The 19,194-nt window shown below is 42.1% G+C and overlaps 2 protein-coding genes and 1 long non-coding RNA gene across 7 annotated transcripts in view; 2 read left to right on the top strand and 1 right to left on the bottom strand.

The window, feature by feature from the left end:
* LOC135524083 (dynamin-1-like protein) overlaps positions 1 to 4,011 on the top strand; it is a 31,207-nt gene extending 27,196 nt beyond the window's left edge. For both annotated transcript variants that reach the window (XM_064951271.1, XM_064951270.1), the window contains 3 exons: positions 1,461 to 1,570; positions 1,791 to 1,950; positions 3,444 to 4,011. In XM_064951271.1, the coding sequence (XP_064807343.1) occupies positions 1,461 to 1,570; positions 1,791 to 1,950; positions 3,444 to 3,500 (327 nt within the window). In that variant the 3' untranslated portion in view covers positions 3,501 to 4,011. The remainder of the gene's footprint in view (positions 1 to 1,460; positions 1,571 to 1,790; positions 1,951 to 3,443) is intronic.
* A 2,338-nt stretch (positions 4,012 to 6,349) lies between these two features.
* Positions 6,350 to 11,640, top strand: LOC135525224 (uncharacterized). The gene is made up of 3 exons (XR_010453094.1): positions 6,350 to 6,449; positions 6,775 to 6,941; positions 10,714 to 11,640. It is a non-coding gene; the product is annotated as an uncharacterized LOC135525224 (long non-coding RNA).
* Positions 11,641 to 12,763: 1,123 nt separating this feature from the next.
* The window catches only part of LOC135524082 (non-muscle caldesmon-like), a 53,163-nt gene continuing 46,732 nt past the window's right edge, over positions 12,764 to 19,194 (bottom strand). For 3 of the 4 annotated variants that reach the window (XM_064951267.1, XM_064951266.1, XM_064951269.1), the window contains 3 exons: positions 18,710 to 18,778; positions 17,762 to 17,798; positions 12,764 to 16,045 (listed from right to left, as the gene is read on the bottom strand). In XM_064951267.1, the coding sequence (XP_064807339.1) occupies positions 16,029 to 16,045; positions 17,762 to 17,798; positions 18,710 to 18,778 (123 nt within the window). In that variant the 3' untranslated portion in view covers positions 12,764 to 16,028. The remainder of the gene's footprint in view (positions 16,046 to 17,761; positions 17,799 to 18,709; positions 18,779 to 19,194) is intronic. The other variant, XM_064951268.1, reaches the window with a different exon arrangement.

Below are 19,194 nucleotides of genomic sequence, written 5' to 3'. Positions count from 1 at the left end.
TTTTCCGCTATCTCCAGACTAGGAACTTTGTCAGAGCTAACACACCTGAATTTCCCCATAGGCCTGCGATTACAGCTATAGAGAGCATCTTGGAGCTGAACAAGTTTCCTAGGGGCGCCATTTCAGATGTACATGCAATCATTCATGACTTACAGAACCCTTCTTTTGGTGCCTTTAAAGACTTGATGGGAAAAGCATTTGGAGGAGGAACTTGGGGAAGACACACCTGGGAATCTGTGCTGCACAGGGTGTCCTCGTTTAGCACTAGACACAGCCTCATTCAATTCAAGGTGGTTCACCGTATCCACTGGTCGGGGGCAAAACTTGGAAAAATATTCTCTGATTTTGATCCTACCTGTGTCAGATATAAAATGGAACCACACTGTTGCATATGTTTTGGGGCTGTCATAAAATCAGGTTTCTGGGAATGAATATTGGGAACCTCAAACTGTTTAATGAGGCTTGGGCTCCATTCCGGTCTTACTTCAAACAGTCCTTTCTCTGATGGCACTCCTATTAAAACGAAAATAAGCCTGTATATGACACCCCTGTGACTTAAGGGTTGGATGAGCTTTTCTTTGTGTTTTGTCTGGGGGGGGGGGGTCATTAAGGTTGATGTGTTTATTGATTGACCTGCGGATGCCTTGTTCATCTTGCCCGGGCAGAGACTGAAATGGGAGCTTGTTTTTCCCAGTTATTATTATTTTTACATTTTGTTCACGCCTACATAAAATGATTATTTATTTTTTATTTTAAGCATTGTAAACTTTTTTTTTTTTTTTTTTGGTCCAGTGGATGGTCGGTCTGTGGCCGTGACTGTCTGTGAGTGGTTGCATTTTTCCACCCCTATCCCTTGACTGGTTACAGCAACAATGGTGAGGTGTTTGCTCTGTCCCTGTACTATAGATTGCCCTTTTAACCTTTAGCCTTCTGCCTGGTGTGTTTAACTTGTCTAAAGTATGGTATCTTTAAAGCTTCTTTTTTTAAATGTATTATTTGTATTTTTTTCTAGTTGAGTATATTATTTATATTGCTTTGTGTGTGTGTATGTGTGTGTAAAACTTAATAAAGAGTTTTTTAAAAATGACAACCTTCAAAATCTTAACGTCTCTAAATAACCAGTGATGAAAAACACTGGAACTACTGCTGTGCATTACCCCATGCCTTCCTGACAGATTCTAGAGTACCGGTTATGTTGATGTAAATCTGTCCACAAATGATGAGCAGAACTGTGATGTGTAAGCCATTTAATATGGTGGATACGTCTCACTACTCTGCTTATGCCTATCCAGCGCCTTCAGATCTGCAGACATTGAAGGGTTAGGGCCAAGGAGGGGTAGGAATGGAATGGGACTAGCTACTGCTCGAAGTCCAAACAAGTTCCATAGCAACACAATGTTAATGACCTCTGAGAAGTAGCACATAAGTGATTGGTCTGTTTGACTCTGTGTATCCCCCAGCCTGTTCCTGTTTCCAGGAAGCTGTCTTCTCGAGAGCAGAGGGACTGTGAGGTCATCGAAAGACTCATCAAGTCCTACTTCCTCATCGTCAGGAAAAACATCCAGGACAGGTATGGTGCTGCTCTGCTTTACTTGCTGTTAGACTCCCTCTCCTGTGGTTTCTGTACGATGTTAAAATAGTTTCTGTGTTTTATTCTCCTTTCTACTTGGTGCCGTCTCGATTGCTTAAAGATCTGTTGTTTTCTGCACTTAAGAGTCCCATTTTTTTTTCTCACTCTCTCTCATCCACCCTTTCAATACTTCTCTCACCCTTTGCGCTCCTCCCTTCAGCGTGCCCAAGGCGGTGATGCACTTCTTAGTGAACCATGTGAAAGACAGCCTGCAGAGTGAGCTGGTGGGTCAGCTGTATAAGGCAGGTCTGTTAGATGACCTGCTCACTGAGTCTGAAGACATGGCCCAGAGACGCAATGAGGCTGCAGACATGCTCAAGGTAATGTGTGTGTGCGCACATGTGTGTACGTACGCATACTATTTGTATCTAAACTCAACAAAAAAAAGAAACTTCCCTTTTTCAGGATCCTGTCTTTCTAAGATAATTCGTAAAAATCTAAATAACTTCACAGATCTTCATTGTAAAGGGTTTAAACACTGTTTCCCATGCTTGCTCAACGAACCATAAACAATTAATGAACATGCACCTGTGAAACGGTCATTAAGACACTAACAGCTTACAAAGGTAGGCAATTAAGGTCACAGTTATGAAAACTTAGGGCACTAAAGAGGCCTTTCTACTGACAAACACCAAAAGAAAGATGCCCAGGGTCCCTGCTCATCTGCGTGAATGTGACTTAGGCATGCTGCAAGGAGGCATGAGGACTGCAGATGTGGTTAGGGCAATGTCCATACTTTGAGACGCCTACGACAGCGCTACAGGACTGACAGCTGATCGTCCTCGCAGTGGCAGACCACATGTAACAACACCTGCACAGGATCGGTACATCCGAACATCACACCAGCGGGACAGGTACAGGATGGCAACAACAACTGCCCGAGTTACACCAGGAATGCACAATCCCTCCATCAGACTGTCTGCAATAGTCAGAGAGGCTGGACTGAGGGCTTGTAGGCCTGTTGTAAAGCAGGTCCTCACCAGACATCACCGACAACAACTCTGCCTATGGGCACAAACCCACCGTCGCTGGACCAGACAGGACAGGCAAAAAGTGCTCTTCACTGACGAGTCGCGGGTTTGTCTCACCAGGGGTGATGATCGGATTCGCGTTTATCGTTGAAGGAATGAGCGTTACACTGAGGCCTGTACTCTGGAGCAGGATCGATGTGGAAGTGGAGGGTCTGTCATGGTCTGAGGCGGAGGGTCCGTCATGGTCTGGGAAGGTGTGTCACAGCAGGCAATCAACGCTGTGCGTTACAGGGAAGACATTATCCTCCCTCGTGTGGTACCCTTCCTGCAGGCTCATCCTGACATGACCCTCCAGCATGACAATGCCACCAACTATACTGCTTGTTCAGTGCGTGATTTCCTGCAAGAACGCAGATCTCAATCCCATTGAGCAAATCTGGGACCTGTTGGATCAGAGGGCTAGGGCAATTCCTCCCAGAAATGTCTGAAAACTTGCAGGTGCCTTGGTGGAAGAGTGGAGTAACATCTCACAGCAAGAACTGGAAAATCTGGTGCAGTCCATGAGGAGGAGATGCACTGCAGTACTTAATGCAGCTGGTGGCCACACCAGATACTGACTGTTACTTTTTATTTTTGAACCCCTGCTTTTTTCAGGGACGCATTATTCAATTTCTGTTAGTCACATGTCTGTGGAACTTGTTCAGTCTCAGTTGTTGAATCTTATGTTCATACAAATATTTACAGTTTGCTAAAAAATAAACGCAGTTGACAGTGAGAGGACGTTTCTTTTCTTGCTGAATTTCTATGAAAGTTTTGACCCCCTCTCCATCCTATGTCCACAGGCCTTGCAGAAAGCCAGTCAGGTGATTGCTGAGATCAGAGAAACACACCTGTGGTGAGGGCCTCTACCTCCATACGCTCTCCCTCCCACATGGACACTATGCCCTATACTCTTCCCCTAAGCCCTGTTCTCTCAAACCTTCCTGGACTGCAGTGCAGAGATGGCCAACTTAAATGCACTGGTGTCAATTTATTTAAAGCGTCTCAATTCTCCATCCTTCTCCTGAAGTGTGCACACGCTGTCTTGGATTTTAAGTGTTAGATTAGTGTTAGCATTGGCAGAAGGGAGCTTCCCCCATTGTTAATTCCATGACAAGGAGTGTACAAGTGCACACTTTTGGAGATGGGTGGAGAATCGGGAGGTACGTTTTGAATATAGTTTTATGATGTATTATGTACACAAAGGGCAGTACATATCTTTGCCTGCACCACAAACACACACGAGCTCTACTGTCCAAATTATCTTTCATATGTAAGTACAGTAAATACCATGTAAGGTGTGAGGCAAACCTAAAGAAGAATGTTTGTCCCTAAATGTAGTTAAAATAAAGCTAGAAATGGCAAACCTTAGATGTTTACTGTAGTCTCTGGCTGGATGCAGTGTTTTAAATGCTGTCTGTTTTGATCATGGTTGTCTATCTACATGTGTCGCTGTCTATGCTACTGTTGAACATGTCATTACATGGTAACTCATTTGTGTTGATTTTCCCAGAGAGAAATACCACTCTTTCACACATACTTTTTGGGTCAGTTTGTGTGATTTGTTGTATTTTTCACCTAACATGTAAATGTATGCTACACACGCACACACACACACAGTCTCATGATTAGTTTACTCCTGACCATGCCTAAACACAATGTGTTTACAACTACTGAATTATCCATGGCCCATGTGATATATATATATATATATATATATTTTTTTTTTCTTGGTCTCTCTCACTGGCGAATGAAAATTTGGTATAGTAGTATGTGAATTTAGTTAACACCAACAACAGGGACACCTGTTTTGTTACTCCCCTCTTACCCTCAGAACAGCCTCAATTTGTCAGGGCATGGACTGTACAAGGTGTCGAAAGCGTTCCACAGGTATGCCGACCCATGTTGACTCCAACGCTTCCCACCGTTGTCAAGTTGGCTGGATGGCCATAGGGTGGTGGCCCATTGATGATACACATGGGGAAACCTGAGTGTGAAAAACCCAGCAACATTGCAGTTCTTGACACTCAAACCTGGCATTTACCTTACTTGGTTTAAAGGCACTTAAATATTTTGTCTTGCCCATTCACCCTCTGTGTTTCATTCAGTCTTAAGGCTTAATCCTTTAAGAAGTTTATTTTAAAAAGTATGTATATCCCTTAAACTACTACTAGTTTGTTCTTGCAATCAATTGTCCCATTAACACATTAGCATCATTTCATACATCACCATATCAGTTCTCGCTCGTGTCCACTGAGATGTTGGGCCCACCCTGCAACCTCATTATATAATACTAGGCTGGCCTCTTGCTAGTTGTCATTCATGCGAGGAGCTGAAGCTCATTGGTTAGAACTTGAATTGCTACGGGGTCGGCCCACGTGGGGAAAATGGCGTGGCACAGCGTTAAGAAAAGCTATGCCTCGACAGAACACAGATGAACACACATCGTGGACCAATCCCTAGCATCGTGGTGGTTCACCTGACTAGCGATTGCTCCTTTACCTCACCTGGCCCATCTTCTTGACGTGAACTTTGATGCTGAAAGGGGCAGGAAAGAATTCCAGCTTAATCTCAAACCTGCCATGCTCGCCAGGTAGTAAGCCAGCCCTGTGGTGCCAGTGGATGTCAATTACAGCAGTTTTGTTCATTCTAATTATCTACTCTTCACTCAAGTGTGCATTTGTTCACTCTCCCTCGCTCATGTAAAATCATTGGATTGGTGCAATCATGACCAGTCCATTCCTTTTGAGTCTGTGAGGGGGAGTGTTTGAGTACACACTTTGGGACTGCAGATGTGGTCCACTTACAACTCAAGTGTGAATGAGTTGAATGGTTTCAGTCAGATGTCAAGTTCAGTGCAATCAATCCGGTGTAAGTGTTCTTAGTCTCTTTTTTGTTGTTGTTGTAATAATGGGGAATTGTTTCATTTTGCAATTTCAGACCATCATACTTGAGTTTGTCCTCAGATAGTCGATGCTGAGAGGTTTCCTGCGGTCAGCAAGAATCTTCTTCTCCCTCTGTTTTTTTGGCTCCTTTACGGTTTTCACTCTGGGCATTGAAAGATCAGAAATATGATTACTCTCTTACATTTTTTTGGGGAGGTAATCTTAATTGCCGCACATTACTTGGGAGGCCTCTGTTACACTATTATCCATATATTTATAGTAAAGGAAACATAGTATATTTTAGAAGTTTTTGTACAATATCAAACTGACCTTCTGCTGGATGCCTCCACACTGGTGGGTCATGTTAGTGAGTGCCTTCTTTTTCTTAGCATTATCATTCTTCCTACGTTGCTCTTCTGCCTCCTTCCTCTCTTTCTCCTCCTGCAGAGCATTAGGGAAAAAAGACCAATCAAGAGATCTTTCAAATAAACTACATCCACAATATGTTTGACCCCCTAAAATGTTTGATAGAGAGAAGGAAATTACAGCACCCTGAGCTGCCATTCCTTCTCCCTCTCCACACGAACCCTCCACTGCTCTGTCCTCTCTGCGAAGCATTTCTCCTACGCATATGTACACAAACGCACAGTAGTTAGATGTTTGCTTGTTAGTTGTAATGTTGTTGTTTTTTACAGTGAATGCACTGTAGAAATATAAATGTTATAATTTAATTATATTTCTATGGAAAACAGTCACGTGCTAAAACGGCCGACTCACAATCCTGTTTACGAGGGAGATGAGCTCTTCTTCCGGATGAAGTGAGACTCAGAGACTAGAGCTCAGACATATCCTTCTCCTGACACTTCCTGTGGATGTCCTGACCACCAGAAAGAAGAAACAGATTTCCTAATAAGAATTGCTTTGGTAAGACATGATATATTACACCATATCACTAGATATACTTTGTTTTTGGATTCTGTCTTTTTATTGGACTTTCGGTACCTCTTGCTTAATATGACAGATGGCAACTGGAGGCAAGAGCAAACCTGTCACAAACGGTGAGTTTTCTTATGGTTTGTGTGTGTTGGATGGTTCAACTCACATCAAAATCCACATCAGCCATCTTTGGTGCAGAGAGGTTTTGCATGAACCTATGGAAATGAAAAATATATGGAATATAATCTCAGTATGCACATTTCAGTAAACTTCAAATGTGATCCTTAATCACATAAAATGTGTCATCCGTCAGGTGAAAAGAAAGAGCGGGCAACCCAGAAACAGATGTTCAGGCAGAAATGACTAAGCATGACCTCAACTGGTGTGACCTGGAAAAACTTGCCCTTGAACAGAGTGAGATGGAGGATATTCAACAACCTATGCTCCGGATAGGAGCCACGGTCTTAAGACTTTAATCAAGTAAGTCACATTGTCAAATTGAATCTCATGATTTTGTGGTAAATTAAAAACTTACTTTGGTTTAGGCTTAGATCCATCTGGGAATTAAAAAAAAAAACAGTGACTCTTAGCTTGATGATATCATACAAAATTAAAATAATGCTTAACCTTTTGTATGTTAACTGGGATATAAAAGTCCTTTAGTTTTACTGCATGGGGTCATAAAAGTATAATTATGTAATAAAATATCCATTATATAGAGTTGCGTTTGCATATACACTAGCTCTCAAGAAGCCAAGGGGAGCATACCCAGCCCTAGGGTTCTCAATTGAAAGTATGAATCACAGCTGGCTCCATGTGAACTACAATCCCGACCCGCCGTTTTAATGTTCAAAAATGTTAATAATCTTCGCTTGCTATACAGTTTTGCAAACCTTTGTAAAGTAACTTTCATACATTTTGTACTAGTCTAATTAATTATAATAATTTTAAGAAAACCTCGATTTAATCAACAGACTTTCAGACAAAGCCAAAATAAATCTTACCTTCTACCTCCCTTCACAAAAGTGGCATGAAAACAAAATAAACATTTTGTTAGTTTGATATAGCAGAAGATAAATTTTTTTAAATAATACATTTAAAAAACATGATACTCACTGCACTTCCTCCACTTCTGTGTCTGACATTGTTTTATTTGAACCCTAAAATACAAAATACACCTTTACTTGAGTACGTAATATGGCTCTAAGATGTTGGTCTACTAGCCCGACTGTCCAGTTCCTAAAACCCGTAAATTCCATCCCTGAGAGTAACCCATACCGGATTCAAACACATGGAATAACAAGCTATTATAGTCTAAGCTACCATCATCACCTCCCACTATCACAGCACTTAATCTTCCTCTCGACATCTGAAGTATTTGCTCTGGCTTGTTCACTTGCTCAGAGGACATTGTCAGTCTGATCAATTACTTAGCTGCTCTTAGAAGAACACTACCAGTCAACATTTTGGCCACACTTACTCATTCAAGGGTTTTTATTTATTTTTACGATTTTATACATTGCAGAATTCCGGTCTCTAGTTCATCAGGCTGCTGATTATCCCGCGCACCTGACACTCACCTGGACTCCATCACCTCCTTGATTATTTTCCTTATTAGTTATTGGGTTTATTAGAGTTACCAGCCTCAGAAATTGCAGCCCAATTAAATGCTTCACAGAGTTCAAGGAACAGACACATCTCAACATCAACAATTCAGAGGAGACTGCGTGAATCAGGCCTTCATGGTTGAATTGCTGCAAAGAAACTACTAAAGTACACCAATAAGAAGAAGATACTTGCTTGGCCCAAGAAACATGGGCAATGGACATTAGACCGGTGGAAATCTGTCCTTTGGTCTAATGAGTCCAAATTTGAGATTTTTGATTCCAAACGGCGTGTCTTTTTGAGACACAGAGAAGGTGAACGGATGATCTCCGCATGTGTGGTTCCCACCGTGAAGCATGGAGGAGGATTTGTGGGGGTGCTTTGCTGGTGACACTGCCTGTGATTTATTTAGAATTCAAGGCACAGTTAACCAGCATGGCTACCACAGCATTCTGCAGCGATACGCCATCCCATCTGGTTTGCGCTTAGTGGGACTATCATTTGCTTTTCAACAGGACAATGACCCAATGCACTTCCAGGCTGTGTAAGGGCTATTTGATCAAGAAGGAGAGTGATGGAATACTGCATCAGATGACCTGGCCTCCACAATCACCTGACCTCAACCCAATTGAGATGGTTTGGGATAAGCAGCCAACAAGTGCTCAGCATATGTGGGAACTCCTTCAAGACGGTTGGAAATGCATTCCAGGTGACTACCTCATGAAGCTGTTTGAGAGAATGCCAAGAGTGTGCAAAACTGTCATCAAGGCAAAGGGTGGCTACTTTGAAGAATCTAAAGTATAACATGTATTTAGATTTGTTTAACACTTTTTAGTTACTACATGATTCCATATTTGTTATCTCATAGTGTTGATGTCTTCACTATTATTCTACAATGTAGAAAATAGTGAATATAAAGAAAAACCCTTGAATAAGTAGGTGTATCCAAACTTGTGACTGGTACTGTATATAACTAAATTGTATTTAATGAGGGTTTGATCCACACAACATTGCACTCATCCATACTCCCTTCTATAGATACAATGAGTCTACAGGTCATGGTCTCGTCGGACCAGTAGAAAGGGAAGTAAACCTTATACTGAGTCTAAACTGGGATAGCGGCCAAGTACACTGTCCGCTTTAGGCACTAACAGGACTGTCAGTTACGTACTTCAGGACAGATGGGGGAGTCCCAGACCCTTCACCACTCATTAATTTTTACCTCATGTCATGCCTATCCTATGGTGATGTCCAACTGCCTGCCAGAGCCCTGTCAGTGGCTTTAGAAATGTAATGTTTTATTTGAAAGGTATCTGCATCAGGGTACCTAAAGCACATTACTTCATATGACGCATATAACATCTGTAACCCGTGCATAAATCAAACAAATTGTATTAGTCACATGCACCGAACACAACAGGTGTAGTAGACCTTACAGTGAAATGCTTACTTACGAGCCCCTCACCAACAATGCAGTTATAAAAAATACAGAAAATAAAAATAACAAGTAATTAAAGAGCAGCAGTAAAATAACAAATGGTGAGACTACAGTGGGGCAAAAAAGTATTTAGTCAGCCACCAATTGTGCAAGTTCTCCCACTTAAAAAGATGAGAGAGGCCTGTAATTTTCATCATAGGTACACTTCAACTATGACAGACAAAATGAGAAACAAAATCAAGAAAATCACATTGTAGGATTTTTAATGAATTTCTTTGCCAATTATGGTGGAAAATAAGTATTTGGTCAATAACAAAAGTTTATCTCAATACTTTGTTATATACCCTTTGTTGGCAATGACAGAGGTCAAACGTCTGTAAGTCTTCACAAGGTTTTCACACACTGTTGCTGGTATTTTGGCCCATTCCTCCATGCTGATCACCTCTAGAGCAGTGATGTTTTGGGGCTGTTGCTGGGCAACACGGACTTTCAACTCCCTCCAAAGATTTTCTATTGGGTTGAGATCTGGAGACTGGCTAGGCCACTCCAGGACCTTGAAATGCTTCTTACAAAGCCACTCCTTCGTTGCCCGGGCGGTGTATTTGGAATCATTGTCATGCTGAAAGACCCAGCCACGTTTCATCTTCAATGCCCTTGCTGATGGAAGGAGGTTTTCACTCAAAACCTCACGATACATGGCCCCATTCATTATTTCCTTTATACGGATCAGTCATCCTGGTCCCTTTGCAGAAAAACAGCCCCAAAGCATGATGTTTCCACCCACATGCTTCACAGTAGGTATGGTGTTCTTTGGATGAAACTCAGCATTCTTTGTCCTCCAAACACGACGAGTTGAGTTTTTACCAAAAAGTTCTAGTTTGGTTTCATCTGACCATATGACATTCTCCCAATCTTCTTCTGGATCATCCAAATGCTCTCTTGTAAACTTCAGATGGGCCTGGACATGTACTGGCTTAAGCAAGGGGACACCTCCTTCCTGTTTGGCCCTGTCCGGGGGTGTCCTCGGATGGGGCCACAGTGTCTCCTGACCCCTCCTGTCTCAGCCTCCAGTATTTATGCTGCAGTAGTTTGTGTCGGGGGGCTAAGGTCAGTTTGTTATATCTGGAGTACTTCTCCTGTCCTATTCGGTGTCCTGTGTGAATTTAAGTGTGCTCTCTCTAATTCTCTCTTTCTTTCTCTCTCTCGGAGGACCTGAGCCCTAGGACCATGCCTCAGGACTACCTGACATGATGACTCCTTGCTGTCCCCAGTCCACCTGGCCGTGCTGCTGCTCCAGTTTCAACTGTTCTGCCTTATTATTATTGGACCATGCTGGTCATTTATGAACATTTGAACATTTTGGCCATGTTCTGTTATAATCTCCACCCGGCACAGCCAGAAGAGGACTGGCCACCCCACATAGCCTGGTTCCTCTCTAGGTTTCTTCCTAGGTTTTGGCCTTTCTAGAGAGTTTTTCCTCGCCACTGTGCTTCTACACCTGCATTGCTTGCTGCTTGGGGTTTTAGGCTGGGTTTCTGTACAGCACTTTGAGATATGTACGAAGGGCTATATGAATACATTTGATTTGATTTTGATTTGACACGTCTGGCACTGCAGGATTTGAGTCCCTGGCGTCGTAGTGTGTTACTGATGGTAGGCTTTGTTACTTTGGTCCCAGCTCTCTGCAGGTCATTCACTAGGTCCCCCCGTGTGGTTCTGGGATTTTTGCTCACCGTTCTTGTGATCATTTTGACCCCACGGGGTGGGATCTTGCGTGGAGCCCCAGATTGAGGGAGATTATCAGTGGTCTTGCATGTTTTCCATTTCCTAATAATTGCTCCCACAGTTGATTTCTTCAAACCAAGCTGCTTACCTATTGCAGATTCAGTCTTCCCAGCCTGGTGCAGGTCTACAATTTTGTTTCTGGTGTCCTTTGACAGCTCTTTGGTCTTGGCCATAGTGGAGTTTGGAGTGTGACTGTTTGAGGTTGTGGACAGGTGTCTTTTATACTGATAACAAGTTCAAACAGGTGCCATTAATACAGGTAACGAGTGGAGGACATAGGAGCCTCTTAAAGAAGAAGTTACAGGTCTGTGAGAGCCAGAAATCGTGCTTGTTTGTAGGTGACCAAATACTTATTTTCCACCATAATTTGCAAATAAATTCATTAAAAATCCTACAATGTGATTTTCTGGATTTTTTTTTCTCATTTTGTCTGTCATAGTTGAAGTGTACCTATGATGAAAATTACAGGCCTCTCTCATCTTTTTAAGTGTGAGAACTTGCACAATTGGTGGCTGACTAAATACTTTTTTGCCCTACTGGATATACAGGGGGGTACCGGTACAGAGTCAGTGTGCGGGGGCACCAGTTAGTTAAGGTAATATGTACAGGTATGTAGAGTTATTAAAGTGACTATGCATAAATGATAACAACAGAGAGTAGCAGAGGTATAAAAGAGGGGGGGGTGCAAATAGTCTGAGTATCCGTTTGATTAGGTGTTCAGGAGTCATGGCTTTTGGGTAGAAGCTGTTTAGAAGCCTCTTGGACCTAGACTTGTTGCTCCGGTAGCAGAGAGAACAGTCTATGACTAGGGTGGCTAAATCATTCCCAAGCAGTACATAAGCATATCATTGTGAATTTGTTATACACTCCTTATGTAGGTAACCTTCAAATAAAGTGTTACTGAAATGTATGAGGGCACTCCACTCCCCCACTGCCTCCTCTCAATCCTAGAGAGACAAAGTGGTCAAGATAATGAGCAAGCTAAGAACCATCCAAGTTGATATCTGCTCTAGCTGTATCACATTGATTTATGATGAATTCCAAGGCAACGTAAAAGGTATGTCTGGATGTAAAGACATGTCAGTATGAAGTAATAGCCCTTACCTGAGCCCAAGGCAGAGAGGGAGAGGTAGATGCAGAGGCTGCAATTCCTTAGGGTTCAGAATCCTAACAGGTTTGTTTGGCCAAAAAAGGGTATGTAGTGTGGCCCTTCCTGCTCATGTGACTGCATTGCCCTATGGTTGTTCAGATCTTGTTCGAACCTTAGACAATGGAACCCCAACATATCTGATGGCATGCGCACGCATACGGGCACGTACAGACACACAGGGTTTCATTGACCACATTCCTTTCCATGAAAAACGTTGCAGGTCTCTTTGTCCACCCTTCGCCTTTTGAGAACATCATTCATCAATTAAAACATTCATAAGCTATTGAATAAAAACACAACATCCAAAAACAAAACTATGACACATTCTTAGCTTTTTACATTTTGTTTTATTGATGTAGCGGGGACAAGGAAAATCTTGAATCAAAACCTCAGAACAAGGCAGTTCATTATAATAGACATTAGGACTTACTTTACTTACAATACTCTCCTTTACCTCAAGTTTAAAAGAAAAAGGAGCATTCACAGAGATCGCTACCACGTCATACTCAGAAAGCCAAAGTGAAACAGTGAGTAAAGAACTGCATTTTAATTAGACGCCTAGTACAGTATTGTATTTTGGTATACATCAGTAAAGTCAACTGTATATAGACAGATGGGTCTTTACTTTTCCCCTTAACTTGCAATACGGTGCAAATCTCAGCTAATGTTACTCTGTGGGAACATTTCCCATGGTGTTTCAAAATGATGCAAAGAATCCTTTAAAAAATCAAATACAATGAATTACTTGAAAATGTGTAAACAAAAGAGGACATACTTAAGAATCCCCAGAACATTTGACATATTTGGTTTTGAAATGATAGATGCGGTAACGAGGTCAATAGAAGTCGACCAAAACAATGGAAATGCCATGGAAACGCACAGGGGAAAGAAGCCATGGAGGAAAGATCCCGAATGTCTTTATTGCCCCCAGGAAAATGTGCCTACATTTAGGCTATTGTTTATGTGCCTTTGAAACTATGCTGAGGTAAAAAAATATGTAAAAAAATCGGCGTATAATGCTTGTATTGATGTCAACCCCAATACATATTTATGTCATCATCAATCAACTGCATTACAGTTAAAAACGACTTTGACTACCACCACCGATTTGTCTATGCTAGCTATGCTACCAGCTTTTACGAACGGGTGTTAGCATTTAGCAGTCACTTCTTCTAAACATGAAAATGGACTACTTCTAAATGTTATGTTATGCAGCGTAAACAGCCAAATATATCCAAATCGAACTTCAGTAACGACATTGTGGACCTGTTACAATACATAAATCATGACAGATTTGGCATTGTTAAGATCAGATTGGGGAGGAAATGGAGCCGACAGAGAGGGCTGCCTCGCTTCTAGCTCTTACAAGCATTTCGCTACACCTGCAATAACATCTGCTAAACACGTGTACGTGACCAATCCAATTTGATTCGAGATTTGTTGAACGTGCGCCAATCCGGTGTCCTTCTTCTATCCCACAATGGTCTATGTTCCATTGGCCTCTTTACTGCATCTATGCCTCCTCATTGTTTAAAACTTTGTTCTAAAAAAACCTAGTCTCTTTGGCTTAGTTGTGAAAATCTTCATGGAACAATGTGATATGACTCCTGTCTCTTTGGATGATTGTTAACTCCAGTCAAACGCTCACACCTTTCTTGGATAGTCCTTAATTCCAATAGCCTTATTATACATTGAGACCTTTAAGCCCAACCAAGGAGTAATTAACCCTCTGATAATCTTGCTACAGTCCTGGGCATTATTTATCCAATGATTTTGAGGGGGTTAGTTTAGCAACCAGTGCTTATTGGGAAATAAGTTGTAGTTCATGGTTTATGTCCATATTAGGACAGCCTCCTCGTGACCATGTGGCAGTCCGAATATTGACATCCGGAAACATCAAATAAGTCAAGTATTTAGAGGCTTATCAGCCCAAACCCAGCTAAGCGGGACCAAAGTATCAGTCAACGAAAAGTATATTTGGGAGGAAAAAACAGCTGTGATGCCATAATACTCATTTTGATATTTCCAGAAATGGAATACAAAATGTGAACACATCTCAAAAAAGCTGTGATAGTGGATACTGCTAATTCATCACTGAAAACTAAAATACCCCGTACGACTGAATAATGTGAATATGCACTACAATGACGCCATCACGTCACCATTACACTGTGAGCAAAGATATCGAAGTGATGAATGTGACAAACATCTATCTTGACATATAGGTAGTACATGTATATGATCAGACTGCCAGCTAATGTCAACCTTATGGAAGCTTTTCTTGAAAAATAGAAAAAAATTAAAGTACAACAAAATTCAGTTCAGTATGGCTTTTTGGATAGATACCTTATTCAATTCTTAGTGTCTCTTCAGAAGACGCATTACATTTTGGATAACTTTGAAAACATTTTTTTAAGGTTTCTTATCTATTCTTTGAATTTCTCTTGTTTATCAAATAAATTATGTCGAGCCCAGAAGGGTGGAGGGGATACAATATTTTTCATTACACTAACATAAATTATTTCCAAATTTCATTTTCACAGCATAAATTCTATGAGGATGTACAAGGGATTGTGCAAAGGCTGGAGGGGTTGGAACCGTTTCAGGGAACAGACCGGAAAATAATGACATCTTTCGATGAACAGAATCAGAACCAGGAATTAAAGTGATCTACAGTATACTGTTCTGGAACAGAACCATTATTGTTCAAGCATGGGAACTGTTTAATAACGTTATTTTATACATTCTGGGGATTGCTTTCCAGTCCCACAAAAAAACAAAAACAAAGCACCTCTGCAAAGCCCACACTCAAAAACATATTCCAGTGTGTGCCTGCCAGCTGAAAATCTTCGCCTGTGTTTATGTGTCTGTAGGCTACATGCCCCTCCCCCTCTGAAGCATAGGCTACTGTAGCCCACTGATGTTACAAGCGTGATTCAGAAATTAAGGAGAGAGATTATTTAGTAGAGAAGAATGGATTAACTTTTTCATTGCTAGTTAAGGATACTATAGCACACACAAGCTTGTTATCTAGCTAAATAGCTCTAGTCCAACGTTAAGCCAACTCTCGAAAGTTGACATTCAAAGTTCCTTCATAGAAGCCGCTCCTCCGTAGCTATAATTCTCTGGGTCTAATTCAGAAAATGCATGTCATAACAAGATGCCCAGCACTTCAAGCCAAGCCTCCTCCTCCACCCTCACCCCACCCGCAAAATGTTAGTCGCATCTCGTGACCTACACTTGTCTGTCCAATGCATGTTAACAACTATAGCGTGCCCACTCCATAGCATGCTGCTCTATCCGCAATGATTGGCGAAGTCATATAGAAAAATAGATTTTAGAGGTTTAAAAAGGAACAGAAAGGATTGCTATATTTATTTTGGGGGGTTTCGAACAGGTTCAGAACTTGCTGGTCAGAACAGTGGAACGGAACAAAAAAATTATAATGTTTCTGTTCAGAACTGAAAAATAATTTGGGTGCCAACCCCTGCAGGGCTGTTATGGAGATATTTTTGGTTATGAATACACAGAGTAGAGTCTTGTATTTCATCAGTTTGGGCTTCTTCCTCAGGGTTTTTACTTTGGATCATTAGCGTCCCACACCTGCTGAGAGAGATAGGGAGGAAAATATCATTAGTCCTGAGGAAAAGTTGCAAAACGTCACAAACAAAAAGTCTCAAAAAGTGGCAAAACGGTGCAAGGAAACAGAGAACAACCAGTACAGCCACTCTTAAAAATGTAAGAATCACTAAAATAAAGTAGTCAAGTATACTTCTACTTCTAAGTGAGTCATAGTTATTCAATTCTAACTCCCAGAGAGAAATATGTATCCACTCCTTCAGAATATGGCATGGCTTATCAAACGTTATTAGGTGTTAGAGACACTGACTGAATAACAAGCAATCTAATTTTAGAGCTGTTCATCAAAATATATATGTGTGTGTGTGTGTGTGTGTGTGTGTGTGTGTGTGTGTGTGTGTGTGTGTGTGTGTGTGTGTGTGTGTGTGTGTGTACGTACAAACATGTGTGCGTGAATGTGTTCAAGTACAGTGAGGTGTGTGTTTGTGTACAAGCATGCATGTGTGTGTATGTGCGTGCAAGTGTGCGTGCAAGTGTGTGTGTGTGTGTATGTGTGTGTGCGTGTGTGTGCGCGCGTGTGTATATCAGACCCAGTAGGCGCTACCTTTGTTGACACATATTCTGAGGCCCCTGCAGTGACACTAGTTTGAGTGATTGATTGCTCTAAAAATTTAATTTGCCCTTCAGTTCATTCCCAGTGGGCTCTTTCAGCTGAAGATCTGGGAAGGTTGCACGGGTGGGGGCGCTAGATAGGGTGACACCCAAGCGAGTGCGGACAGCTTTTCCTTCCCCCAGGGTATGACTCAGACAGTGGGTGTTTGAGGGATATCCCCAGTTTGGGTTAGACTGGGCTGAGGGTGCTACTAATGATACAGTATATACCGTATTGGGGGAACTATAAAAGTAGCACAGTAGTGAGAAAGGTACTTGGGCAGAAACGTGTACTATACAATCAATATAACTTGTTACCCATAGGAATCATATCTCTTTGATGTCTCAGTATCTACTGTTGCTAGTCTCACTCAACAGCCACTGAGATTACACCGTAAGCAACTACAATTGACCCCGTAAGAGTATAAGCCTTGACAACATTACGGTTGCGTGTAAAAGCCAAGTGAGGGAGGCTACTTTGCAGCTCAAACGGCTGGTAATCCTCCACAGCCCTACGGGCATAATGCAACAGTAGTGTGACAATAGCAGCTGCACTGTGTCATGCGTGGCATCATGCCGACGGTCTGCACAGTATTCGTCAGGTCCAGGTGGCGTGGGGTGACCTACGCAGGGCAGCGGAGGCATCCCACTATATAGGGAATAGGATTCCATTTGGGATGCCTCCGCTGCCCTGCGTTGTTTAACCCCCACGCCGCCTAGACCATTTGGGACACAGGACATGACAGGTTCCTTGCACAGAGAAATAAGGTCAGTTGGGAACGGGCCCTTTAAATATAGAACAATAATGCAACGAGGAACAACAATGGAACATGCCCAATATGTCCGTCCAAAGGATTTGATTTACGGTGGCCAGCGACCTCGGGCACAAAGTGGAGGACAGACGTAGGAGTTATGGACACGGCTCCATTGGGGGATGAAATCAATTCGAGGCTTGTGTGTGTGGGTGTCCTTCATGAGAGGGAAAAGTCTCCGTAGCCTCAGCTTCTTTCGTTCTGTGACGATGTCACTCACAACAGGTTCGGAAAAAGCACGTGCGCACACGTTCACATCATGGTGAGAAAACTCACTTACCATTTGTGACAGATTTGTTCTTGCCTCCAACTGTCACCTGTTAACAGAAATTAAGGGGACACAAAGTTACTAAACCATCTAATCTTTGCCGGTGAAATGACTGTATTTCAAGGTGAATCATGTTTTACCAAGGGGCAATCATTATTACTTACTCAAACTTCATATAGTTCAGGGTCATGCATTTGAATATGCTAAACTGACTCACAAGGAGTGTACTCAGGAATGAGAGTGAAGAAAGTGTGACAACGGTGTATCAGCAAACCAGAATTGAACATGACTTGGAAACGTTATGCTAGAGTACTGAAATCCCGACAGAAGAACATCCTTTCTTAACATTCCTGGAACTATTTGAGAACATTCCCAATGTCAAACCAGTTGGAGAACATTCCTGGAACCTTTCCTGTAAAGGTGCAGCTGACCCATTATGTGTCATGGCGTTGGTGACGTAGAATACATAGGGGTATAATCACAGCAGGTTAAGATAACTCAGTAGCCTGCTGTTTTGTCATCTCCTATGGTCATTGTTTGGTGTGACAAACAGATCTGGGATCAGGCTAAAGACTAAGTACCTGGTGGTGTAACTTTCCTTTTGCTCAATACCATTACCTCTTCTGCTTATCGAGGTTTAAAGGTGCAGTCAATTACGTTGACTGTTTCCAAATGGGGAAGAGTAGAATCACAGAATCCTGTGTTATTGTACATCCTAACAAGTGATTCATCTTTGGCACACTGTACTGTTGCCTAATCACCCTAAACCCAACACTTGTGGAGATCTGAGAGATTGGACAGATGTTGGCAATATGGCAAAAACTACACCTAGCCTGTTAGAGGGCAAGGTGGAGCTATCCCCATACTGTTAACATCAAATCCTCTCTGTTCTCCATGTGTCTGGGGTTAGGGGCTAGGGGTTGTTTCGGGACAGGGCCATCGTCTGATCTACTAGCTCACCTTAGCAGGGGAGGAGCCCTTTGTTTCCCATAGGCTGCGCTTGTTGCCCACATCAACAGGTTTCAGGTCCTGCAAGAGAACACAGAGCATAACGTGGGGAAGAAGCCATAGTGAGGCCGCGGTGCATTTCATCTGAACAAAAAGCATGGATGGAACTACGCTGGATGCTAAGAAGTGCATCAATGGGTGGTGAATGATCACGACTAAATTGCTAATCATGTATTGAGGAACTAAAAATGTACATGTTTCCACCAATGGTGCTTTCAAGAAAGTACTTTTGAAAGATGTCAGATGCATATGGCTAACATGACAAACTGGATCATACTGTACCTTTCCCACAGATAAAATCAATCAGAAGACAGAACAGAAAAGTACAGAAGGAAGGAAAGTTCTGGAGGAGGAAAACTGCAGAGCTAGTCAAGTAGGAGAGGGAAATAAAGAAGTTGTTAAACAACAGTAATTGATAGACAGACATTTTCTCAAAA

This window comes from Oncorhynchus masou, chromosome 31, assembly GCF_036934945.1.
Source record: "Oncorhynchus masou masou isolate Uvic2021 chromosome 31, UVic_Omas_1.1, whole genome shotgun sequence".
NCBI classification, from domain to species: Eukaryota; Metazoa; Chordata; class Actinopteri; order Salmoniformes; family Salmonidae; genus Oncorhynchus; species Oncorhynchus masou.
Note: the sequence above shows the minus strand (reverse complement) of the source record. Positions and strands in the feature narration are given on the sequence as shown.